Raw genomic sequence first — 24925 nt, forward strand, 5'->3', positions numbered from 1 at the left:
AAGCTGGAAATATTTTTTAATCAAGTAATGTCTTGGAAACTGGAAACATTTGTTAATAGATTAATGTATGGAAAATCTGGAAACATTTTGTTCATAGAGTAATGTGTAGGAAAGCTGGAAACATTTTTCAATAGATTAATGTATGGAAATCTGGAAACATTTTGTTCATAGGGTAATGTCTAGGAAAGCTGAAAACATTTTTCAATAAAAAATAATGTCTGGGAAACTGGAAATTTTGTTAATAGATTAATGTATGGAAAAGCTGGAAACATTTTGTTCATAAGGTAATGTCTAGGAAAGCTGAAAACATTTGTTCATAGAGTAATGTCTGAGACACTGGAAACATTTGTTAATAGATTAATGTATGGAAAAGCTGGAAACATGTTGTTCATAGAGTAATGTCTAGGAAAGCTGGAAACGTTTGTTCATAGAGTAATGTCTAGGAAATATGGAAACTTTAGTTCATATAGTAATGTCCCTTAACAAATCTGGAAAATAATTTTAGTGAAAGTTTACCTCACTCAAAGACAGGTAAATTGATTCTATTAATGTTTTGTTTATATACATTAATGATCAAAATGGCCCCAACAAAGATGCTAGTGTTTAAAAAAAGATTTTATGAAGGGTGTTATATAAACGTTTTTATTTTTGTAATTTGGTTTTATTTCAACAATATTTTACGAGGGTGGTCCATCCAGCCGAAGCTGATCATTAGACACCCTCACAAAAATACATCATGACGAGACATAAACATGTACCAATAAAAATTAAAATAAATATAATTTATAATGATAAAAGAAAGCACAACATATTTAGAATAAAAAATAATGAATTAAATTGAATTGGCCATCTCTGTTTGGTATTACTTGTAAACATATTAATAATTTGGTTAGTGTGCTCCCCACATAAATATGTCCCTCCTTAGATGCTTCATAATCCATGCAATGTTTGTTATGCTTCACAATAATCATGTCATATATTACCTTAACCACGTAACTCGTACTGTTTCCAGTCATTTAAAAATGCCGCTTGTGAAAGTTCATACCCCCACCCCCCCCCCCCCCCTGCAATTATAAATCAATGGTTAATATTTACAGGGTGTATTTAGTTTATAAACAAACAATTATGCATATTGTATAGAATTTACATGCATAATTAATGCAATATTATTGGAGGTATTGTGTTGTACTAATTACTATGTACATTTTATTCGGTAAATAAATTTTAAATTCTTCGTGAAGGCAAGTTATCAGACACATGGTGCTGATTGTTTATTGTTTTATTTAAAATGATGATATTTAACTGACGTACAGTAACTATCGATAACATAAACTAATTAGCCTATTTTTTAAATTGTAAAAGTATGCGATGATTGCTTATATTTTATGGCAACAAGTAATGTCAACAAATGAAATTTGCCAAAATGAGCAAAATAAATAGAATGTTTAAATTTCAATTATATTTACGTTTATTTGATTATTGCTAAATGCTAATCATCATATTTGGTGTCGTAGCAACACTTTTTGTCGGAAATTGAAATGGTTTATATTTGTCCTTGTTTCTAGAAAAAAATGATTTTGTCGAAGTATGGGCAAAATATACATTTCGTTACTAAAACTAAAAACTGGCATCAGAAGAATTTTAAAAATTTAATTATTATGCGATAATAATTGCTACATATGAGCATATGTTACCTTATCAACATCTTATAAAATCATATTAACCAGTTTTGTCAAAAATAAAAATGTAGAAATTTTATCATTTTTGGGAAAAATAATCCCTACTATAAGTGCAGGGATTCCAAAATGTCAATTACTATACGATAAGTCAAGTCAAATAAACATTTATTTTCGAAAATGACCAAAATGTAGACATTTTAAAACATATTCAGATAACATGCGCAGAACACATGTTACTGTGCACATGTCAATTATGATATAGTAACCATTTATTTAAAAAAATTAAATGAGCGGAATGTTTGAATTTTTCGAGAATGTCCAAAATGTACACTTTTTAAAATATATTTGATACCTATATATATATATATATATGAGATACCATGCACAGAATACATTATGTTACTCTGCGCATATCAATTATGATTATAGCAACCATTTATGTAAAAAATAAAGGGGGAATAATTTCGCTATAGGCCTACTATAGTAGGCCTACAATGATTGTTTTTCGAAAATAGCCAAAATAGCAACTTTTTTAATTCAATAATTATGCGCAAATATTGCCATATATGCGTATATATTGTGTTATCATCCTATGGCGCCACTAAACAAATAAATACATTAATCAATAATAGTAAAATTGCCAATACATCATAAGCCTTGCGGTACATCTATGTATTACTTAACGATACACTAAGGTACATTAAACAAACGTTTTTGCGTGTGGGTGATACAAGTGTCAATCCTCCACAAATAAATTCAGGATGCCTCTGACACACGCAATGTAAAATCTAAATATTACCCTCTACAAAGAGTGGTAAAATCTACAACAGTGGTATCACCCTCATATAGGGTCATAGCCATGCTACAGAAATAAAATATGTCGTCACCCATAGGCCTAAACATGCAATATTTTATTATCAATAAACCTACATTGAATATGTGTTTATATTATTTAATATAATAAGAGTTTTAGCTACGATTTTTAAAATGGCGTTCATCTGGTCGAATACTTTAATTGTTTATTCACCGCATGGAAGTGATTTTAAACTTTCCAACTTATTGAGAGCTTCGATGATAACATTGAGTCTGAAAATAAACATGAACATCGTAAGTCTCAATTATCACATGGTACTTAAATGAGTGTAACGTACAGTATATAGGCTCGTTACATCGTATTTATATTGCGCTTTATACAGAAGAATCAAAGCGCAATGCTATAACTTAGGTCGTAGTAGCGATAATATCGGCGCAGGTTCACTACTCGGCAGCTCCCTGAATGGCATAGAAGAGGTATTCAAACCAAATACTCATCCTTTTTACCAAGTCAACGGTCATCTACTCACACCACCATAGCTTTTAAATTTTCAAATAAAATACTAACTGGTCATATCGTCGTATCCCGACTTACCCCCTGCAGGAACAAAAATGCCCAGTTTGTATTATGTAACTTTCAATCCATAACTAGGCCTACAGTAATCATAATAAGGGAAATTCTTTTGATACATTTTCCCGTTAAATTCGTAAATTCCTTGACGTCAAGTCGTCTTTTTTTCTGCACCTTACTTTTTGTACTTATTTTCATCTAACATAGCACATTACTATAAGTTTAAAATGTACGTACTTTTCGTTAACTTCACCAATTCGTTTAAAAATACGAGCTTCTGTCGGTATTGTTATCTCTCCGTTATTATCTTCCTTTCCGGCATCTTCAAGAACCGGTATATTTCCGAATAGTCCATCTAACCATGTAATTATCTAAAAATAACGTTAGATTGTTAGCCAACTAAAAAAATACCGTAATTTGTATCAATATAATAACATAGATTACAATATAAGAACAATACATTTATATTACCGTGCAGGCATAGGTTTACCTTTGCCATAGATTGCCTGTGTTCTTTTCTGTTCGGATAAACAGTCAGTGAATGTTTTTGAAAGTATTTCTTATAGAAATTGAATGTGATTTCAAATTGCTTGTAGAAGCCGACACTAAGCACATGCTGGTGATATTTAGCCATCTTACCAATTTTCTCTATATCTCCAACTGCTAAACCAATCTAAAAAAAATTACAACTTCATATCATTAGTCCTACTGAGTAAAATACAAATTTAAAATGTCTTAGCTGCAAAATAAACTGAACAAAAAACAAAACAAAAAGAAAACCAAAAAAACAGCACCAATTTTTTGGTATAGTCCTATAGAAAAATATTTGTGTTTCTTTCGCTTTCCTAAAGAAGACATTTTTACCCTGGGCTGTTTTCACTCAAACTTGATCAATAGTAAAATTCATAAAGCTCAGGAATCAAATTCCATAAAATTCATCTGACTGGGTTCATGTTCTATTGAACATAATGTCTCTAGTTTAAACTTACCATCAAGTTCATTAAAGCTATAGTCATAGTTATCATAAATATCAAAACCAATATTATAATGGTCCACTGATAATGGGCTGTATCTTTACTACCGTCCATTACTGGTTTGGCAAACGAATTAATGAAATCAATTTCTCCAATCATCATATCATAAATCCGCACACATGACATAATAATGCTCTCAAATGGCTGATCTTCCTGTATTAAAAAAGAAAGATAATTAGGAGCAAAAACGAGTAGAAAGAGAAAAAGAAGTTGATTATTTAAACTTTGCGTTAAACATTGGAAAATTACTTTCTTCAACGGTGGTAATTAAATATATCGATTGTTAAATTACCAACACCATTGTACTTTCATTCAATATTAAGTTATTCATCGGCATATATCCGTAAACAAATACATATCTTATACTCTTATTTCAAACTGTCTTTGCCTTGAAAGAATACGTACATCGGATCCAAGCAATGCGTGAAAACAAACTGCGAGTCCAAACAATTGAAGTGAGAAAACAGTTATTATCTTCAACATTGAAACTAACACTTCATAGAACATCATGATCAGGATCCCGAAAGGAGAAGTTCTGAAATATATAAAGATAGATAAATTATACACTTCAATGTATAATGTTTAAATGAATTTAAAATGTATTATTTGTCCCAGTTTGGTCTAAATAATTATTTAGGAATAAGTAAAAAATATAAAAATTAACAAGTAGACAAATTTCATACTGTACTACTTTGGTTTTTATGACAATAAAAGATCTGTATCTGTGTTATACCATCAGAAGACACGATACTACAACTACTTTTTGTCTTCGTTTTAAAATCATAGCTCATGTAATTGTCAGGGAGCCATAGATTCTTGAAAACAGTCATGAAAGAGGACAAGGCGCAACGGTCCTCTAATCTTACTAAAGTTGTTTTACATCATAATTATCCACAAGCCTACTAGTTTGTATAGTGTGCTAAACTTTCCAGATAATGAATAATAACCATCGTGAATACATAAGCCTAGAAGTACGACCTACATTATACGATTAATTATTAATTGGTAGAAACAATTACCTTTTTAGGAGTTGCATCGTGTTTGTCCAACCGAGGAATAAACCTAAAATGCCAAATTCCCACTGCCAATGATAACTAAACTCCTCTTGAAACAATAATGGTCCGGCGAAAATAGCAACTACAACATGTGTTCCAATCTTGATCAACCTTTCAACTGACATTACTCTCCAATTACCCTACAAATATACACTTTACTTCAGAAGCAAAACCAATTGAAAATCCTGACTGAGCGAATTTATTGAATCGATAAATATGAACAATGGCCTCTATTCTAATTAAATATAGTAGTGCTAAGTAGTGTTAATTACAAATCTGACCAGAACTCATTCAATCATTGACTTTTCACGTCATATTTGGAACATTAGGTTCCCCAAAAATTATTTTCCTCGTCATTATCTTAGATTTCCATGAACACCAAGCTCTGATTGGTTATGCATTTTATGCTTTGAAGAAAGTAAAAACTGTTTGAAGTGAAAAAAAAATGTACTTACCCAAGAGAGAAGTATTTTTATTTGTACAAGGAAAGAAACTGAACTGTAAATCATCAAACATATCAGTGAACCAAACTGCGCATCTGTAAACTAATGAAAATATAGACCCCAAATAGACATTTGTCATTGTAGATACTACTGTATATAAACGTATCAATTTGTTGTCAAGCTAAGACTAAGTTGATAGTGGTTTCGATACCGAAGTCTCATTTAGACTATTGCTTATTTCATGTTTTACTGTAAGATAAGATATATTACTGTACTACTGCATCAATATTCCATGTAAAATATGTTTAAAAGTACTTCTGCAGAAGCAATTTAAAACAAATTGAATTTGCTGATCTAAAATGTTGATGATATGGTTTGTTGCTTAAGTATTATGGCTCAACTAGGGTTCAGTAACTAACTAAGTAACTAAGTCATTTGTGCTTTAGAACTTTGCATTTTTCTAAAATAAAGAGGAAGAACTGAAAAAATACAAAAAAGGGACGTATCAATATGTTGAGATATTTTTAACAATATTCAAAACTATATTGTGTACTACTATAACTATCGTACAAGTAATTAAGTAAGTACAAAAGTAAAGCTTTTTCTACACTATCAGTATGATATAATATACTAATTCATGAATAATGTACCTCATTGTTACCAATATGTGTGCATTCCTCAGTCCCATTATTTCTTTTACAATCAAATTTGTTCATTTCAACCGATAGAATGAAGTACGTGTAAATGATAACGTACAGAATATAAAAGGTAAATTGAATGGTATGAGTAAAGATCCCATAGGTTTCCCTGAAAGTAAAAGCAATTGTTTAGTAAAGTTATAAACGCATATGACCAGACTGAATTAAATGACATTATCTGCATACAATATCTACATTCTACACAATACATTTTACATGAGACAACACACATAATTAACTCCACCAGTGTTAAACTCAAATCGCGATAAGTATTATACAGTTAATATTTCGTTAGTTGAAGGTTTGAATTAAACACAATTTTAATCGTAGTTCCAACTCCGGCTAGTTCGAACTATTACTTTAAATTCGATTCATAAATGAAGTAGTCGCAGTTTGCAGTTTGACATAGTATCATATTGGCCAATGATAGGACAGTTTATAGAGAAGCAAATATTACTTTTAGTTTTGTAATATCCTTTTTACATTTAATGGAAAGGTTAAATAGAACTTTCCGGGCAATTCAATGGAACATTGAATAGCACAAAATTATCAAATCAGATGCAAGGGCACAATCCGCTTACCAAGACTCCAGGTACAGAGGATTTATGAGATTCGATTTCATGTTTTTACTAATTATACGATATGTGTTGAATTGGTTTGGGATATTTTGAATTTGTTATACTGAAAACATGAACAAATTTACAGTACTAATAATTCTCACCACTTCAAATTTAAATACTTCTCACAAACTTGATGACCAAGAAGTTCAGTTCTTGTGAACTTAATCATTGTCTATGAAAAAAGTATTATTAGTTAGGATTTGGATACATATACAAAAGTTATACGAAGCTAAAAATTATAAATAAATTATTTGAAGTTTTTAAGCACAATACGAAAGAAAACTTGTAGACATGTTTTTTAATGTTGTTAGTATTTCTTAAATTTACCACCAGCGAATAATCACGTTTTGTGTCCGGAAATTGCATAATACGTATAACACGTCATGTATACCGAAATGTTTTTTTATTAGCCGAATCGCAATCTAGAACCTAAATTAACTTAGGCCTCTAAGCATAATGATTCTGACTAACTTACGTCAATCACTTCAAGAGGCTGTACAGCTATCTCATCTTTTTCACTTGCGTCTGGACATAAATAGCGGAAATCATACTTAATCTGAAAATAGAACACATTTGTTGTAAACTCATGTAATGTATCTTACAATAAACAAATAAAGTATATTTTTTTATTAACTTAAGATAAAATAGATTCAGATAACGGTAAAGAAGGCATGATCTGTGCATTATCAATATCATTGTTTACAATATACAAGATACAAGAAACTTTAGGCCTATTTGTCTTCGTAAAAAAAAAAGAAATCGGTTGTCAGCAAATCCGATTAAAAGATACATATAAAAACGGACTAAAAATGACAAACATCTTTAGTGACAATCAATTCATAAAACAATAGATGTTTTGACCAAATCGTAACAAATAGTAACAAATAGTATGTTACCCAATATTCCAGATTTTTAGGGTCAATATCTGCAGTTTCTTTACTTCTGTCTAGAACAATCTGAAAAAGAGTTTACATAATATAACAAGATCAATCGCAGAATTTACCTTTTTTCAGAGATGTGTCAAAAGAATGAGTACAAGTACAATCGTGAAATGAAGTTAAGATTTAAAATATGACCTTAGCTGCTGACGGCATGTCCATAATCAATCGAATCATCGGCAATCCTTTGGATTTGTTGTACATACTAAGACACTCGTGCCATCTTGGTGGTAAATAAAAAATATAAACTTGAAGGAAACATGATATAAGTAGAAAATAGACGAGTGAGCCAGGCTAAACGAACGGGTTTCGTCTAAACTAGAAAAAATCTGCAAGTTTTGAAGCCGTATCGTATACAGACAGATGAACCTTTTCGTAATTTATCAGAAAATATTTAATTTGTTATCTAATATACTGTAAGCCAAGAGTGTGTTCGTCATTTTGTTGGTGGTAATATTTACCGTGGAACTATCTCTCAAGGAATACATGTTTGTGTAGACTTGCGCATAATTTCTGTTTAAAATGTTTGATTATACAAGTATATTAGCCTGGTGAATGAGCTAAGATATGACTATGAAATGTAGCTACGAAAGTAGTAGGTCCACTATAGTGATTTAATAAATAACTTGTATACCTGTCATGTATTGTGAGCGCTAGCGTTGAATTTCGGCTTCGGTTGTCAGTTACAACATCAAAAAAGTAATCCCCATCGAAGTTTACACGTAATGTGGCACCCTCAGTCAGCAGGTAAGAGACCATGTGCGGTTGATTTTCAATAGCCGCCAAATGAAGAGCAGTGTTCTAAGGAGAAATAGAATAGAAAAATAAGAATTGATTAGCTAATCATTTGCTAAACAAATCCATGATAATGACTCAGTGTTCGCAAACTAGCTTAAATCCATGCAAATTGTTCAATTTGTTCACGATAGCAGTAGTAAATTAACATATTATTATTAGAGACTTATGGACACTTACGCCATTTTTGTCTTGATCATTAAGCACATTCTTAGACCTCATTTTAAGTAGTACCCGCGCTACTTCTATGTGACCGCCTTTTGCAGCGGCGTGGAACGGGTTTTGTCCTAACATGTCCCTGTGGTAAAATATAACGTAAAGTTAATCAACGGTTATTTACCCAGTTAGCCAAAGATGACTAGGTAAAAAAAAACTGATCAACCACACCCAGCAATCATGAATTCGGTTATAGATAAAATAGCACATGGACTTTCGTCTAATTGCTCTATTAATATGTCTGCGAGGATTAATTAACAAAATGTTGCTGAACAATTATTTTTAATTTCATCAAAATCGGACGAAAGAGAAGTTCATTTTCATAATTTTAATAATAATGAATTGTTAATATTTGAATTATTATATTGTTACGTTAATCTATAGACTATTAAATAATGCATTTGAACATGTATATCTGTACCGTGTGCAGTAATCTGCAGTGTAATATCAATATTGTTTTACATACATGATTAGACAGTGTTTTTATTTATTTATACTGTAGTTCTTTTCATTTCGGAACTCATTTTGAAAAGTACATGCATGCTATCTTAACGTAAAATGCGCCGTTGTCGAGAGACATGGAACGTTTGACCTTAGACTCATTCATATCCATGGCTCTTTTGATTCAGTAAGCCAACTAATTAAACTAATAACTATACAATTAGCAAAAATTAGGTAATACAAGAGCAGAATACGATAGCAAGTTATTGCAAAAAGAAATATCAATCATACGAAGCCCATAATCACAGCTATATATCATTCTAACATTGCAGAGTTTGATACGTCACGTTCGATTTCAACCATTTAAAAAAAATGAATGTTAATATCTTGGAGTGAGAGAGATATATAGAGAAGAAAAAATAGAGAATGAAGAATAGAGAATAAGAAAATACATATCTAAAGAAAAACTGAGAATAAAATCAGAAGATACTAAGTTTGTGTATAATCTAAAAAGATTAACAACAAGGATACGCAGCGAACTAAACAAGTAACACACCAACCCGACCACCAGCATTCATCGATCGATCGCAATCGATCAATCAATACTCAACAATATCTACCCTCGTGTAATTGCTCCTGATCTCAATAGGATCTTGACAACTTCCACATGTCCATTTGCTGCTGCTTGGTGAACAGCTCTTTTATTATCCGCACCAATTTGATTAATGCTTAATGATGATGGGTAGTTCATTAAGACGTTTATGCAATCACAGCGACCAATTCTATTTTAAAAAATGTATTGTACATCTGAGAAACATGGAAAACGAAACATTACGTATTTTGTCTGTAAGGTACACATTATCAGATTAGGTAGTAAATAAAATAACCTCATACTGCATTAATTTGTATTTACAAATGTATACTTTTCTTTAGGCAATATTCAAATAGTCAAATAAGCCTACGAAATTATCACGTCTCACTCAATGTCTAAGTCTAATTATGGATAGGCGAAACGTTACAAAACAGACAAAACTATAGATAGGCCTACAGGTTTATCAATTGAAATATTAAAGCATTTAAAATTCTCCAAGGTCTGTTTATTAAATGGCTATGCAATGATTATTTAAAATGATAATATTATTAGTAGAGTTTATTAATACTAATATTTAATTTATGTTAATGTTGTTGTTCGTGGTTGTCTATGGTGGATAAGCAATTTTGGGTGAGTTTTTTCAGTTTTGAAAAAAACAAATTTATGAAATAATTGGCTGCTATATTTGGTATAGCTGCCATCATCTTATTGATAACAAATAATTGTGTAATTGAAAGCGTTCAGAAGAATATCAATTTTAAGATATGATCTGAGTTAGTTATGATAGATTTCTGATCGGCCTTCGCTCTCGACGAGAAGAGAGCATTTGTTATTGTCATTTCTGGCTTCTGATTTATTTCTTAAGATGCCCCCTCCATGTCACCAACGTGACATAGGCCTGCGATCCCACTTCTTACTTGAAACTCTTTTTGGCAAACCTGAGATAGTTAAAAATTGGTTGTTACTGTTTACAATAATCATAGTTGATTTTCTAGGTTTTGCTGGGAGAAAACGGTTTAAGCTTTTGGCTGCTTGTTTGTCATTTGTATTTGAATAAAATATACATGAATAATAGTACGTTCGTGTGTAGAATAACTTACGCCGCTGCGATGTGGAACGGAGTCTGACATTGATTGTTACGTAACCGTTGTGACGCACCAAAATCAAGAATTTGTTGAACGTGAATAATATCTCCGTATAGTACAGCAACGTGTAAAGGTGAGTTGCCTTCAATGTCCTGTCTATTAACTAGCTTGAGAAGGTCCTCTTTATATTTCTATTGAATTTAGAAAAAAGAGATTTGTTATGAAACGCTAATATTGGTTTCATTTGGTTCATCGCATTTAATATTCGATACGGGTCTCTTATAATTACTATTCATCATTCAGCCCAATTCCTTTTATCATTCAGCCCAATTTCTGTCATCAGTCAGCCGACTTCCTTTCATCAGACAGCTCAGTTTTTTTATTTTTCTATAATTCAACCAAATTCCTCTCATCTTCCAACCCATTTTACCAGTATTTCAGAAATATAACTGATTCGTATTTTCTTTTTTAAAAGAAGTTTTTTTTTCGGTAATATTTAAATTTGAATATGAACACACGGTCCTATTGTTACCCACTGATTTTACCCTAAATTTATTAATTTTAGGCTTCAGCCAAACAATTCTTCTTTTATGTATGTATTCAAACCTCAATTTTGTTGTTAAAATTACATTTTACTGGGTCTACCTACCTCACAAAGGAATTTTGGTATTGAAAAGATTGCTGATGTTTTATACACGAATAGATGCATTATATTACGGCCATTAACGTCAGTATCCGCAAGATTGGCCTTATGTTCCATCAGTAACCAGGATGTTTGCCAACAACTCATCAAAGATGCTATCAATAACGGTGTAAATCCGTCGTTGTCCTTTTCATCCAATTTACAGCCCTACATTAAACATTAAATATACAAGACAAATAATAACTTACGCAGACAGTAAATGATAAGAAATCGAACTGGCAAGATAATTACATAATCTGCAGATGTATACACGCCATGGGCTAGTGGGTCTGATCCCAATTAATAATTGCTCCGCCGTTGAAATGAATTTTCAAACATAATATTGATAATAAATGTTTCAACGTGTCTTACCTTTCATCCAATTTAAATTAAATACTAATAACTAAATGTTATTCTCTTCGATATGCACTTTCAAACAGACATACTATACTCATGGAGGTATAACATTAGATACTTTCATGCTATACAACTCCAATTATTTTATTGTTTTGTCGCAGTTTAAGCGATAAATATGACGAAAACAATTTGTTAAAGAACAATAATAAGAGAAAAACAAAAAAGATATAAAGAAAAACGAAGAATAGAGAGAGAAAAAAAGAGACGAAAATTTAAAATAAGTAGGAAAAGAAAGAAACGGAATTAAAGTTAAAGAAAAAAAGAAAACAATAGAATAAAAAGAAAAAAGGAAACGAAAGAAGAATAAGAAACAAGAAGAAAGGGAATAGAATTATAGAATTATAACATTGTTTATGCAAATGTTTATGCAAATTGTTTATGCAAATGTTTATGCAAATTGTTTGTGCAAATTGTTTAGCAAATGTACAAATCAATTTTTAGTAATAAGGAGGATCCTCGTATAATCGTGGACCTTTTATCAATTTAAAATGACTATATTAGTTGTTTACTTGAAATGAAAAAAATTAATTATTACGTTTTGAATCAGGAGCCTTGCAACGTCAACATGGTTATATTTAGATGCTAGATGAAGAGCCGTTTGGCCACCAATGTCTTTGAAGTCAATAACCTTACTTGCATTACCATTATTTAAAAGCACTTCTGTGATACTTGTGCAGCCTTGAGAACACGACATATGCAGAGCAGTACACCCTGTATTCTGTAGAAACATAAAGTAACTGGTGATTTGAACTCAGTTGGCAATATTTATGTTCTGCAGGTATGTGTGAAGGAATGGAATTATGAACCTTCTTTTTCTCCAAACGTCAATAGAAATCTGAAATACGGTTATTTGTATTTAAAGCCCAGGTACAAGCATGAAATTTAAACATAATATCTGGTTAATTGTACATAAATCAAATATTTGTAACAGAAATCAAGATGAAAAAACATGAATTTCCCTTAATATGGTCAAATACAAAATTTGGCAAAATTCTGCCATAAAAACCAGGAAGACTTTTTTTCAGTAGTTAGGTAGTTTAACCTAATGTAATAACATGTCTGGTGACTCCCAAAAGGTGAAAAAAGATGGTGGATATATGGTGGATAATTTTTGCTATAGCATAAAAATAAAAATCTGAAGTTGGATAAAAACACTAGAAATGTAAAAGTCTAGTTATATTACCTATATTTAGTCATCTAATAACATTTTTTACCACACCGTTTATTTTTCATAGCTTTTTAAAATGCCTCTCTATTTACAAAAGTGTAATTTAAACTATCCTCCCACTGATAAGAAAGTGCTTATTTTCAACAAGTTCGTGTAAAACAAATAAAATCCCAAACATTATGAAACATAGGGGAAACTATAGATCGATAATTATTGGAAGGTATGATCAATAGATATTTTTTGCCCGCACCTGGCCTTTAAGATCAGCTTTGGGTATATATCTACCTAACTATTAGGAATAATAATTATTAATGTTATGTGGGTCTGCGCTTACTGATAACAATACTCGTTTCGAGAGGGGTTAATGAGTCTTGTCGCTATTCTATATTCTGGAAAAACAATTTCTCCATTTTGGACAAGATTTACCACACCCATTTAATTTCTGAACACACTTTAAGGAAAATTGAATTTAACTTTCACTTGGCGATTGTTGATTGATTGACATATCTGTAAGACTTCTTAAATATACTCCTTTCCATACCTCAGTCAGCTCCACTGAACAACCAAATAGCAAACAACATTCAACCACTTCCTTTGATCCACCACTTACAGCTGAATGGAGAGGTGTAAATCCGTCATCGTCTCGCAACCGCATTAATTCACTTTCTGTCGAATCACCTAGACTGACGGCTAGATTGAAAATAATACAGATGATCATTAGTCGCGTGCAAACGCAACTCTACAGAGCTCACTATGTCGGTCGGTCGGTCGGTCGGTAAACACTAACTCAAATTTGCGCACGCGACTGCAGCCATGTACATGGCCTTGTTTAGTATACAGTCACTATTCTATTAGAATTTAACATGTTTAGAATCTGATGATTGTTACTGTCACTGAGCAATTAAATAATACATTTTCGTCAATGATGAGTGAAGATTGTTTAAAGTTCGATACAGCTTTTGTTGAAATTTCTTTGATTTTAATGTTGGTCTGAAATACCGAACAGCGAAAAATATATATACAATGTCTTTATAATTAACTGATTGATATTGTACCGAATACGGTCTTGGTACATTTGAGAGTATACAGTACGTGTGAAAACAGTTTGCCGCGCCTTTAGGCAGTTATATTCAAGAGAACGGAAGCATTAGGAATTAAGTTATCGTAATTCTTCTAATTGTAACCCTGGATTATTGTTCTTTGATTGTTTTTTAGGGTGGGGTAACTATTAGAAGTGAAGTAACTATTAGAAGTGGGGTTACTATTAGAGTAGTGGGTTACACTTACACTTACACTTAATGTTTGATGGAAATAGTTTAGGCTAGTGCCTATTAGATTCCATTTCTATTACTAATCTTAAATTAGGCACCTGGAAATAGTAACCCACCCCCAACTTTTCCGGTCAGCAACTCATAGCAAAATAATAAAACAGTACGAATAAACAAATTTGGTTGAACTCTAACTTTATTTTATAAACGCAAAAACACTCAATCTCCCCCAACTCCCGAGATCAACATGCATTATCTCCTTATTTTTAAAATATGGCTGCATCATAAACGACCAATCATTTTGTCAATAGTTTTTGTGACTCTAATAGTAACACCCATGGGTTACTATTAGAGTAGTGGGTTATTATTATAGATTGACATGGGTTACTATTAGAAGGGGGTTTACTACTGTATTAGAGTGTGGGTTACTATTAGAAGATTTACGGTACCATGCGGTATAATTAAATAGAGCATTTCAGACTATATTTACGTTAAATATTTACTACTGATTGTTAAACAAAAAAAATAATTGATAACCCAATCATTATTTCTTAAATTAATAAATAAAATATCAATACAAAGCATAATTTAATAAAGAAAGAACAATAATTAAATAATCAAAAAGTCGAACGGCTTGTTTAATCTTGTTTAATTCTAAAATGGGTCGTGAGGTACCACAGATTTTCAATATAATGTGTCGGAAAAGTGTGGTCTGCAAATAAAACAATATATAAGTAACGGCGTGTTTTCCTACCTTTTTCTACGAGATACTTGAAAGTTGAGACACACGAATGAGAAGCGGCATAGTGAAGTGGATAGTTGGTGTTGTCTGTTGTACTACTTGCGGGGTTATCCACAAACTGCCCTGTAATCTGTTATAAGACATTGTGATAATCATTAACGGTTTACCAACTTAATACTTTAATGGTAATTATATTTTTTAAGTGATGTAAGCCACCATGATTCCATATTTCGTACTTAAAATGTACTCGCTAGCTTGAAATGTAGTTTGGTCATTTGATTCTAGGCCTACTCTATCCCTACATATAATATTATGTTCATTATAAGGACAATTCTGAATACAGTTTCACATTTATTTCATGGCGATTGTATCGTGTTAAGGTTAATGTTGGATTATACTTATTGCCTATGATACACCAGGGAAAAGTATAAACTATTCCCTGGAGTACACACATTTTAATATATTTTATAATACTGAAAATCGGCTATTTTGGTAATGTAAAATGTTTATAGAAAGCAAGTGAATACTCGTATTAACAAATGTAAAACACAATCGATACAGACATTCATTTTAACAAAGAGATCTATGACTGGTGATTATTCTTTATGACTTTTTTTAGTTTATGTTCAGCTCGTGTCCAATATTAAATTGATGTTTTTTTTATCTTATTCTTTCCATCAAATTGTTGTTGTTCTTTGATCATAGCATGCATTTACTTATTAATCTAAAATCAATTTACATCACATTAAAAAAATGAAATTTAATACGTGCATACATTTTTGGTGCACATTCTTTAATTAAATTGAATTTAACTCATTTAAATTCAACATTACAAACATCCATACATTAACAAAAATAAAACATTTATTTATTGTTGATGATTTTACTCAATTAAACCTACACTTTTTTCTGCCTTGTTATCTAAAGATATATAATCCACTACGCCAACTTGTGTACGCTTTCTTTTCAAAATAATAATAACTAAACATTACTTTTCCTGTCACAGAAAACAATTTCGACAAACCGTTTCAGATTTTCAACACTGTATATGGCATGCAATTTATTTAATCAAAACTTTAAAAGATAGTAACTTGTATTCATTTATTTAAATATTTATCACTTTGTATTATTTACTGATCTACTATGGTACAAAACATATCTAAAAATTTTGACAATAGTAGACTTGTATATTGTATCTTGTATCTGAATTTACCATTCTAATAAAAACAAGAAACTTGATAGAAGGTAACCAGAGCAAATGCTGTACCAATTTGCACATCGATAGCAAATTATATATGATTGAGAAAATATAAACAAGCATATGTTCAATCATGTTTATATTATGAAATACAGTTATGAATGAAAATAATGCACAATAATTAGTGTGATAAGAATGGCCTCAAACACAATTTTCACAACATAAGACACATCATTACTATGGTGCTTTTGACATGTTTGTGATTTATGGTTATATTTCATAATCATTTCTTTGTACTCTAACTAGTAATTCATTCTTTCAAGTAATAAATTCGTAAATATCAATTACAAATAACTGTATTGTTTGACATGCACTTTTGTCGGTAAGCTCACTAATTTATAAACGCGAAGAAGTCCTATATACATAAGTGATTGGTTTTTCCATAAAACGTGTTGTTTCGCAATACAAATTATTACAATTCTGTCTAAAGAGAATCAATACTACTATGCATAAAAAATACTGTTCAATATCAAACGTAAACATAAAACATATTTAAATCGATAAGTATCGATTGTAAATGCAAATGATCTCATGAAATTATTACAAACTAAGATTTTGAAACGCAAACACATTTAAAAAAAAAATCTAAATGATGTAATGTTAAAATAAATACCAACTTTGATTGTATTTTTTTTCTATAAATGTACTAATGGGTCATTTAGGTCTTTTCTCCTTTCTTTATTTGGACTTTTTGTTGAACCTAAGGGATGTCGTCACAAGCATCTTCTTATCGTTTTCACATTGCCTTTTCTAAACTAAATAAATTTACATGTATATTACCGAGATTAATTAATTCATATATTACCTTTACTCTTGATTTTCTTTAATTTTTTATCTTTATTTTTTAGCAAAAATTAAGAAATGTTTTTTAATTGGTTTTTGTGAACTTTGTCGATGTTCTTTTGTCTCGTGTTTTTCTAGTCTGTAAATGGCGGGATCCCCTCTGTTGATTGTGAATTGAAAAAAACAAACGAACAAAACCAGGCGTTTGTTATTATATAAAGAATTATTGAGTTGGATAATGTTAAGTTGAATCGCAGACACCTTTCTTCTAATGCTATCCAAAGCTATATCTTAGAAACCAAAACAGTAGTATATTAATATTCATTTAACCATTTTGATAATTTTGAACAAACTTGGTTTGTGTGTATCTGGTGTACCACACCTATGGATATCCCTATATCGTTTGGTGACCAACCGTACAATAGATTGTTGATTTCTGCGCAATGAGACGATTGGTCATATTACATAGACACCTAGAAGGAAGAGTGGACAAAATGTTCCGGGTTTGGAGTAAATCCAGTAAAGAATGCATAGCACCTTTACCCCTAATAATGAGTGGGAAGCTATGATTCAACTCTTCGATCCAAACGTTGAATCACGACTTCCTTCTCATTATGTGGAGAGTTCTATACTATAACAAAAATCAGTGCAAATGACGTATCCCTATGTGATAGATATAATGTTTTACCTTACATATGTCGTATTTTATAACAGTGAGTAAGATTTTTTTTCACTACTAAACTGTTTTCATATTAATTAAAAGGTTAATATTTTTTTTAACCGATTTTCAGCAAAAAAGCCAGCTCGAATAATACCTGTTTAGTATACAAATAATGCCAACTCCTTTCTCTCTAAAACGGATATTTCTTCGTGCATATTATACTGAGTAATGTTTCTCTGTATGACTAATTTGATGAGTTGCCTACCTGTTGATGGGCGAAGTCAATCCCATCTTCATATAACACCACCTCTGACATTTTAACGTTTGCTTACGGCTAGCTTTCCAACTGCTCTGCTCACACAGACCTACATTTGAAATAAAGATACGTATATTTATTGTATTTTCAATAAAACAAATTTAACTAGAATTTACATTGCTCTTGAAAATATTTAGTTTGGGTTACCTCTGTGTTGGGAGTACTTATGCGGGTGCAAAATCTTGGATTATCGTGCCAATGCCGTTTTCAATTTCTGAACAAGTTTAATAGTTATTAATAATACACCATTTCAAGACCTACAATTATGATTATTATCAATTTGGTTTTAGTTCCCGATACGGATATTACATCCGAGACTACAAAGAGAGCCTGTACATTGATAAACAGTAAATGTACTTTAAAATACTAAATATATATATATATATAGCAATGATTCTATTGTATACCAATAACTTAATGTCGAAATGCAATGCATACTTTGAACACGGCTTTTAGATGTAATACTCTATAAACATTGTCCATGTAAACTTTCCGTAAATAAACGCTACCCCAAAAGCGTTTACATCTAGTGTGTCTAATTTCGAGAGCATATTTAAACTACGATAAAAAAAACGAAATCCTAGTACTGTACCTGAATTTCATAATCTTTTCAGTCGGTCACAATCACGGCAGCGTTTTTGTATAAATTACAATATCAAGAAGCAGTGTACGATTAATCTACATCACTTGATTGCGGATGTTAAGACGCTTTCCAATGTTTACTAAATAAAACCTATTAAATCTATCAATCATCATTAGGCGAATCAATACAACATCAATAGTGACGATGCTTTCATATTGCTTCAAATACTCGAGCGTTTGTTTAAATAATTATTAGAGTGACCACACACGTCATAGTGATGGGTAAGTGTTAGTAACTCTTGATGTACGCCGATGGTAAGTTGAGCATTACAACCGTACATTATACGAGTGATGTGGCGGTTATATAAGGATTGAAATTTATGGGAGAATTGTATCTGACGTTATTATGTGATGGCGCTTATGTAACTATAGTTACTCTTCGTTATGCGTGATTAATTTATATAATGACGTAATGCATAACGGTATAAATACGGAGAAACATGGAACGTATTGTTAATTGCCGGTACCGGTGTATCGTATGTACAGGCTATGCTTATACCAAAAAGGTGGTCGATTTTTATTTATTACCTAAACGTGGTATTTTTTAGTGCATTAAAACACGTTAACGTTAATCATAATTTAAGCACATTTCAGCCTACTCTTTCTCAAAAGATTGCTTCGCTGTCACTCATAATTATATCATTTTAATCAGGATCAGTAATAAAACAATAAGCAACAATAAGCAACTTGTAATATCTAAAACTTTTAATGAATTATTAAGTGTATTTGCCTGCACCTCCAGACAATTTACAGAAGTGTGAATTAACAAGACTTGTCTGTTGGCTCGTTACAAAATAATAAACAACAATTAAAAAATAAAATGCGAATCCGAAACTACATTATCGAGTATGACGTGATGGATTAACAGCTACGCTATTTCAAATACTACAGAATGCAACCTCATATTTTCATCATGTAATTTTACTAACAGCGACAGACCTTCACAGAAGTCCTGTCGCAAGGCAAGCAAGACCAATGCACAGTAGGCACACCATTTAATACAGTACTATTAAGGCTGGCATTTGTGCGATAGTTATGTATTATGAGTATGTTTATGAGGTTGCATCTGCTGCCCTCTATCCTAATTCCTGGTTAAAATTTCATTTTACTGTAACAGCACAGCTTATTACAGAAAAAGGTGACAAAAACAAAAATAAAATGGCAAATAAAATAAAAATTAAAAAAACGAAAATTAGACAGGGGAAACCAATAAAAATGTACTGTTATTCTGTATCAAAGGGATCAAAAATTTTTTTTTAATAGCAATATTATTGGAAAAAACTGGTAGTACAAAAATAAGAAACTCTGTACAAAATTTTAATTGCTAGTTACCGAAACAAAAAGCAATAATTAAAATTTGGGCAAACCATCACTGTACCATTATGGTCAACATTGACGTTAAAATTTAAAATTGTTCTATAAAATATTTGCAATTCTTTTCTTTAAAATCAATAATAAAAATACCATATTTTTCTATGACCAATAGTTACTGAAATTAATTAACCACCATAAAATAGAAAACATTTAAAGTACACCTACTTGATTACAAATGATGATGGTTTAGAAATAAAATATATGTATTTGAATTAAAAAAAAACACCAAAATGCAAAAATATAGAGTTAAAATGAGTAAACGTAGAGTAGTAGACGTTGATGTTGTTAATTCTTAGGACAGAAGCTCTTCACTATTCCACCTGTCTTCTTCACACCAAGATCTTGCACTTCATCTTCTATAATCACATCCTTAATGCAACCGACAAAATCTCCTGTGGTGGTTATACCATCATGCATTTGATCATCTAGAAATTAAAGCATGATTAAAGTGTATAACAATTATTTTTGAAGAAAAATTGTTTTCGGTCAAATGACCCCACTTGTTTGAAAAATTTAGGACTGAATAAACAAAACATAAACATACAGAAACCTTTCTGATAACGATCATAAAAGCCATTAAGTAAAAGTAAGAGAAAATATGTACATATACATTTTTCCAGACAATACATTCCAGAATGGAAAAATATATATTTTACTGGTTTTAGAATGATAGCTTGCAGGTGGATGTACTGGGGAGAGGATTCACATAACAAAATGTTTATCTAGCCTTACACGTTACACCCCTTCATAACAATAGGGACATTTAGAATACTCTATTATGTAATTTTTATGATATGCACATGTTATTTTAAATAATGCTTTTATTAATACAGGTTTCAGCCTGGGTCTAGACAGCCTTAATTCAGAGACCCACTTGGCCTGACTTAAGCCTGTCATGAACACTGGCCCAGCGAGTTGGAATAGCTCCAAGGACGAGCGCTACTAGAGATTATAAGGTCAGACCATAAGGTCATTACGTCATGCGCTCACTGGCACGTCAACGTAAATGTCCACTTAATCTAAATGTTCATAACTGCGACAAGAGAACCATGTGAATGTAAACGTTGTGCACGTTCACTCAAATCTAATTCCTAATTTGATACTAACCTGGAACACCACCAAGATAGAATGCTTGGTTGTTTGTATTTGTTGCCGTTGTGCCTCCATCACCGTCACCATCTATGCCTGGTATATTGTCAACAAGAATGGACACAACTGATCTCTGCTTAGAAACTAGAAAACAAAAATGTAGCCCAAATAGTTTCATTGCAACAAGATGCATTTTGTAATGTTACAAATTGACATATCACTATTAATTAGCATTAATTTTATCTATAACCTATTGATTCTACCAGAATTTTTTTATTTATCTATACTTTCTCCGCAACAATTCTCCAGATACGTTGCATCAACCTACATTAACATTTCACAGTACATTGCTTATGGCAAGAATCATATTAATAATACTTAATCTTCACAAACAGTTGTTGTAACTACACCAAATTCAATGCTCATAACAACAAAATTTTAGAATGGAGCACGTTTCAGGCTATTTTTAGCAGTTTTAATTCAATTCAACAAGTGACGAATAAAAATATAGTTAAAATTGATACATCAGCAGCATTCATTTTGCAAAACAAATAATGATCTGACTTACCAATTACAGAATGCCACTGGCCATCACACAAAGACACACCAGTCTGGTCACTTGTTGCCTCAAATGGACCATTACCATTGTCAGCACGGGCAATTAACTGCCCTCCAACAAGTTCAACAACAAAGAAATCTAGTTTAGCACGCACAGACATTATGACACCATCAGTTACTCTTGGCTTGATTTGGAACTCTACATTGAACTTCCTATAAACATTCAAGTTATCGCCTGTAATACGAAATAAGCAGAAATGTACATGAAATCATTCCCAAAAAGTACGAAAAATGTATTCAAATCTGTGTTTAAAAAGAAATTAACTTTGCATTTTGTGAACAGAACAAATATTGAAATTTGGCGTTTGAGTGGTATTGTAAAACTACATGCTATCAAAGTTGTAAACATCACATTTTGGGAATGGTTTAGTTTTAGACAACATAACTAGGGGGAGTATAAATATTAATACCAGTCACTAAAATAACAAAACAGATGCCCTTTAACTTACTTATAATTATATAGCCATCATTAACAAAAGTTCCATCTTCCATTGAACCTTTGCATTGTGTGATTCCAAACTCGGTTTTCTCGCTGGCAAGGTCCACCAATTCACCATCAACATTGAACGTTAAATTCCTCATACAACCTATAAAGCCATCACGGATCTAAGAAACAAAAATAGAAAATAGTAATAAATTATTATTTATTTCTATTGGATGGAGGCAATCTAACTCAAGAAGTCTACACTAGCAAACTTTAGGTTCGAAATGTCAAGAAAACGCCCAAGTTCGCAAGAGAAGTTTCAAAAGTTTGCTACCAGTTGAAAACTAGCTTGGATTTGCAGACGTTACGCTGTCCACCAAGTTTAGAAATAATCATGCCCGACCAATAAAGTTCAAAGTATTATTTACTTACGGGCATGTCGTTAGCTTCTACTTCTTCTGGTAGGCCTCCTACATATTGTTTACCTATATTGTTCAAAAACTTTCCAGTGCCTGGACTTTCACCTCTTACTTCTACTACACCATCAATACGAATTTCTCCAATCTGTAAATTTCTTTGTGCCTCAACCTAACATCAAATATATATAATAATTATACTGTATAAATCCAAAGGCAAATTACTGAAAAAATGACAATGCTGTGGGTATCAGTGGCTGGATCTCAATGGAGAAAAAAAAAGCGAAAAGCTAAATCAAAACGATAAGTAAAACAGCCAGAAAAGTTAGCAGAGATTTCGGGCAACACTAGCCCTTCATCAGTGCAATTATACTGTGTATATATATATATATATATGCAAGCAAATTATATAGCATCAACTAATGGCAATAGGAAAGTAAAGAAAAAGATTAATGGATTACTTTTTTATAGTTTGACACACATTTTATTTATTTAGATATTTGTTTTCCCTTTTTTTTAAATGGTGGCCGTGAATTATGGTGACCTACCACACAGTTTTATCTTTATAGTATATTTCATGTTTTGTTCTTACTATTTATATACAATGTGTGTGGAAAACAAACAAATCAATTACTTACAAAATGCCATTCGCCATCATTGACAGTAGAATCACTTTCAATTACGCCAACACCTGAACCACAATCAAACCTGAATACAATTCTTCCATTTAACATATTAACACCTACAAAGTCAATCTCTCGTCTGTCAGCAGTATAGTATATCATTGCATTTTGTGCTGTTGTTTTGATTTCAAACTGCAAAGTTCCTCTGCAAAAAATATGGTTTCTGTTATAGTCACACTAATTTTTCACCATAATGATCATGCATTTTTTTAATGTCGCATCAAGTTCCTGCATTATTGTTAGGTCTCGTCGCACAACATTATCATTTTGTTCTATGTGCTAGCCATTAAATAGAACAATTAGCTGTTAAAATAAATGAAAAGAATTGAAAATTCCACAGAATAAAATATTCTTACTCTTTTCTGAGGTTTGTTTCATCGTATATTTTACCATCTGCATACTCAATCCTACTGAAAGCTTCGCTGCCGAACATGATGGCGCCCCTGTCTGCTGGATCAATGATCGTGGCTTCGCCAGGTGCTGGTGGTTGAAGAGCACATGTTTGCAGTTGCATTGGAGTGCTCGACAACACTGATGATGCACTGGTAAAGGGTGGTAACGTAACAATGGCTGGCTCTACCAAAGTTGTCACTACGCATGTCCCAAAGTGTGCATTGTCATCTTCTAGTCTATCAGCAAAACTTAAGAGACTGAAACAAAACAATTGTGAGAATATTCAATGAACATTTAATATTTGTTTTAGAACAAACTTACTATGAATACATAGGCTAGACTTAATACGAAAGCTAATAGTTAGATATAAGTTTTGTTGTTGTAAATGAATACATTATAACATTATTATATTAATTATGATGGTTTTATTTGTGATTCAGAAACTTACCTTGTGTCTAATATTACATCTGCTATACATCCAATGAAGCCAATATTGCTCTGAGAACCTCTGCCTAGGACAAGTGGACCTCCACTGATAGAAAAGGCACTTTCTGAATTGAAAGCATCAACTTCAACATCATCAACATACAGAGTTATCCTATCAAGAAAACATGACATATTCTAGTACTCAAATTTTTATTCACTAAACGAAATGTTTTTGTATTTATATAGAGCTTTTAACAAGATGGTCCCAATGCAAACAACATTGTAGATTTTGAAATATTGGTATGTGAACAAACAATTTTGGAAGGTTGTTGGAAGAAACCACCTGAAGATTGAGGTGCATCTTATAAAACATTGCAAAATCATATTGTTAAAAAAATGCATATTTTGCCCTATTATAATTACAATACTTTATTATTGTTTAACTATCTTCTAGCTCCTTCCTATGTGTATGTTGTTAATCATTATTTTTATTGCTTTATGATAGAAATAGGAAGGAAAATAATGAATACGAAATGCAACTCTATCACAATTGAAATTTTGAATCTATGACCAACTATTGACTGA

The 24925-nt window shown here is 31.6% G+C and overlaps 2 protein-coding genes and 1 long non-coding RNA gene across 3 annotated transcripts in view; 1 reads left to right on the forward strand and 2 right to left on the reverse strand.

Annotated features, from left to right (window-relative positions):
* Positions 1–1981: 1981 nt before the first annotated feature.
* Positions 1982–12773, reverse strand: LOC140052508 (transient receptor potential cation channel subfamily A member 1-like). The gene is made up of 18 exons (XM_072098115.1): positions 12615–12773; positions 11630–11830; positions 10996–11171; positions 9924–10085; positions 8827–8944; positions 8486–8652; positions 7990–8074; positions 7810–7869; positions 7389–7469; positions 7015–7085; positions 6246–6402; positions 5608–5697; positions 5117–5292; positions 4503–4632; positions 4053–4250; positions 3554–3736; positions 3301–3434; positions 1982–2765 (listed from the first exon to the last, which is right to left on the reverse strand). The coding sequence occupies exons 1-18, from the start codon at positions 12771–12773 to the stop codon at positions 2699–2701; spliced, it is 2415 nt and encodes an 804-aa protein (XP_071954216.1). The 3' UTR covers positions 1982–2698.
* A 6288-nt stretch (positions 12774–19061) lies between these two features.
* Positions 19062–24887, forward strand: LOC140052681 (uncharacterized). Its single transcript, XR_011845652.1, has 3 exons — positions 19062–19139; positions 24587–24695; positions 24846–24887. It is a non-coding gene; the product is annotated as an uncharacterized lncRNA (long non-coding RNA).
* LOC140052680 (laminin subunit alpha-like) overlaps positions 19611–24925 on the reverse strand; it is a 41926-nt gene continuing 36611 nt past the window's right edge. The window contains exons 62-69 of the mRNA XM_072098362.1: positions 24363–24512; positions 23878–24171; positions 23477–23666; positions 22855–23010; positions 22448–22604; positions 21949–22173; positions 21399–21524; positions 19611–20716 (exon numbers count right to left, since the gene is read on the reverse strand). Coding sequence (XP_071954463.1) covers positions 20577–20716; positions 21399–21524; positions 21949–22173; positions 22448–22604; positions 22855–23010; positions 23477–23666; positions 23878–24171; positions 24363–24512 — 1438 coding nt within the window. The 3' untranslated portion in view covers positions 19611–20576. The remainder of the gene's footprint in view (positions 20717–21398; positions 21525–21948; positions 22174–22447; positions 22605–22854; positions 23011–23476; positions 23667–23877; positions 24172–24362; positions 24513–24925) is intronic.

Source organism: Antedon mediterranea, chromosome 6 (assembly GCF_964355755.1).
Source record: "Antedon mediterranea chromosome 6, ecAntMedi1.1, whole genome shotgun sequence".
Taxonomy (NCBI): domain Eukaryota; kingdom Metazoa; phylum Echinodermata; class Crinoidea; order Comatulida; family Antedonidae; genus Antedon; species Antedon mediterranea.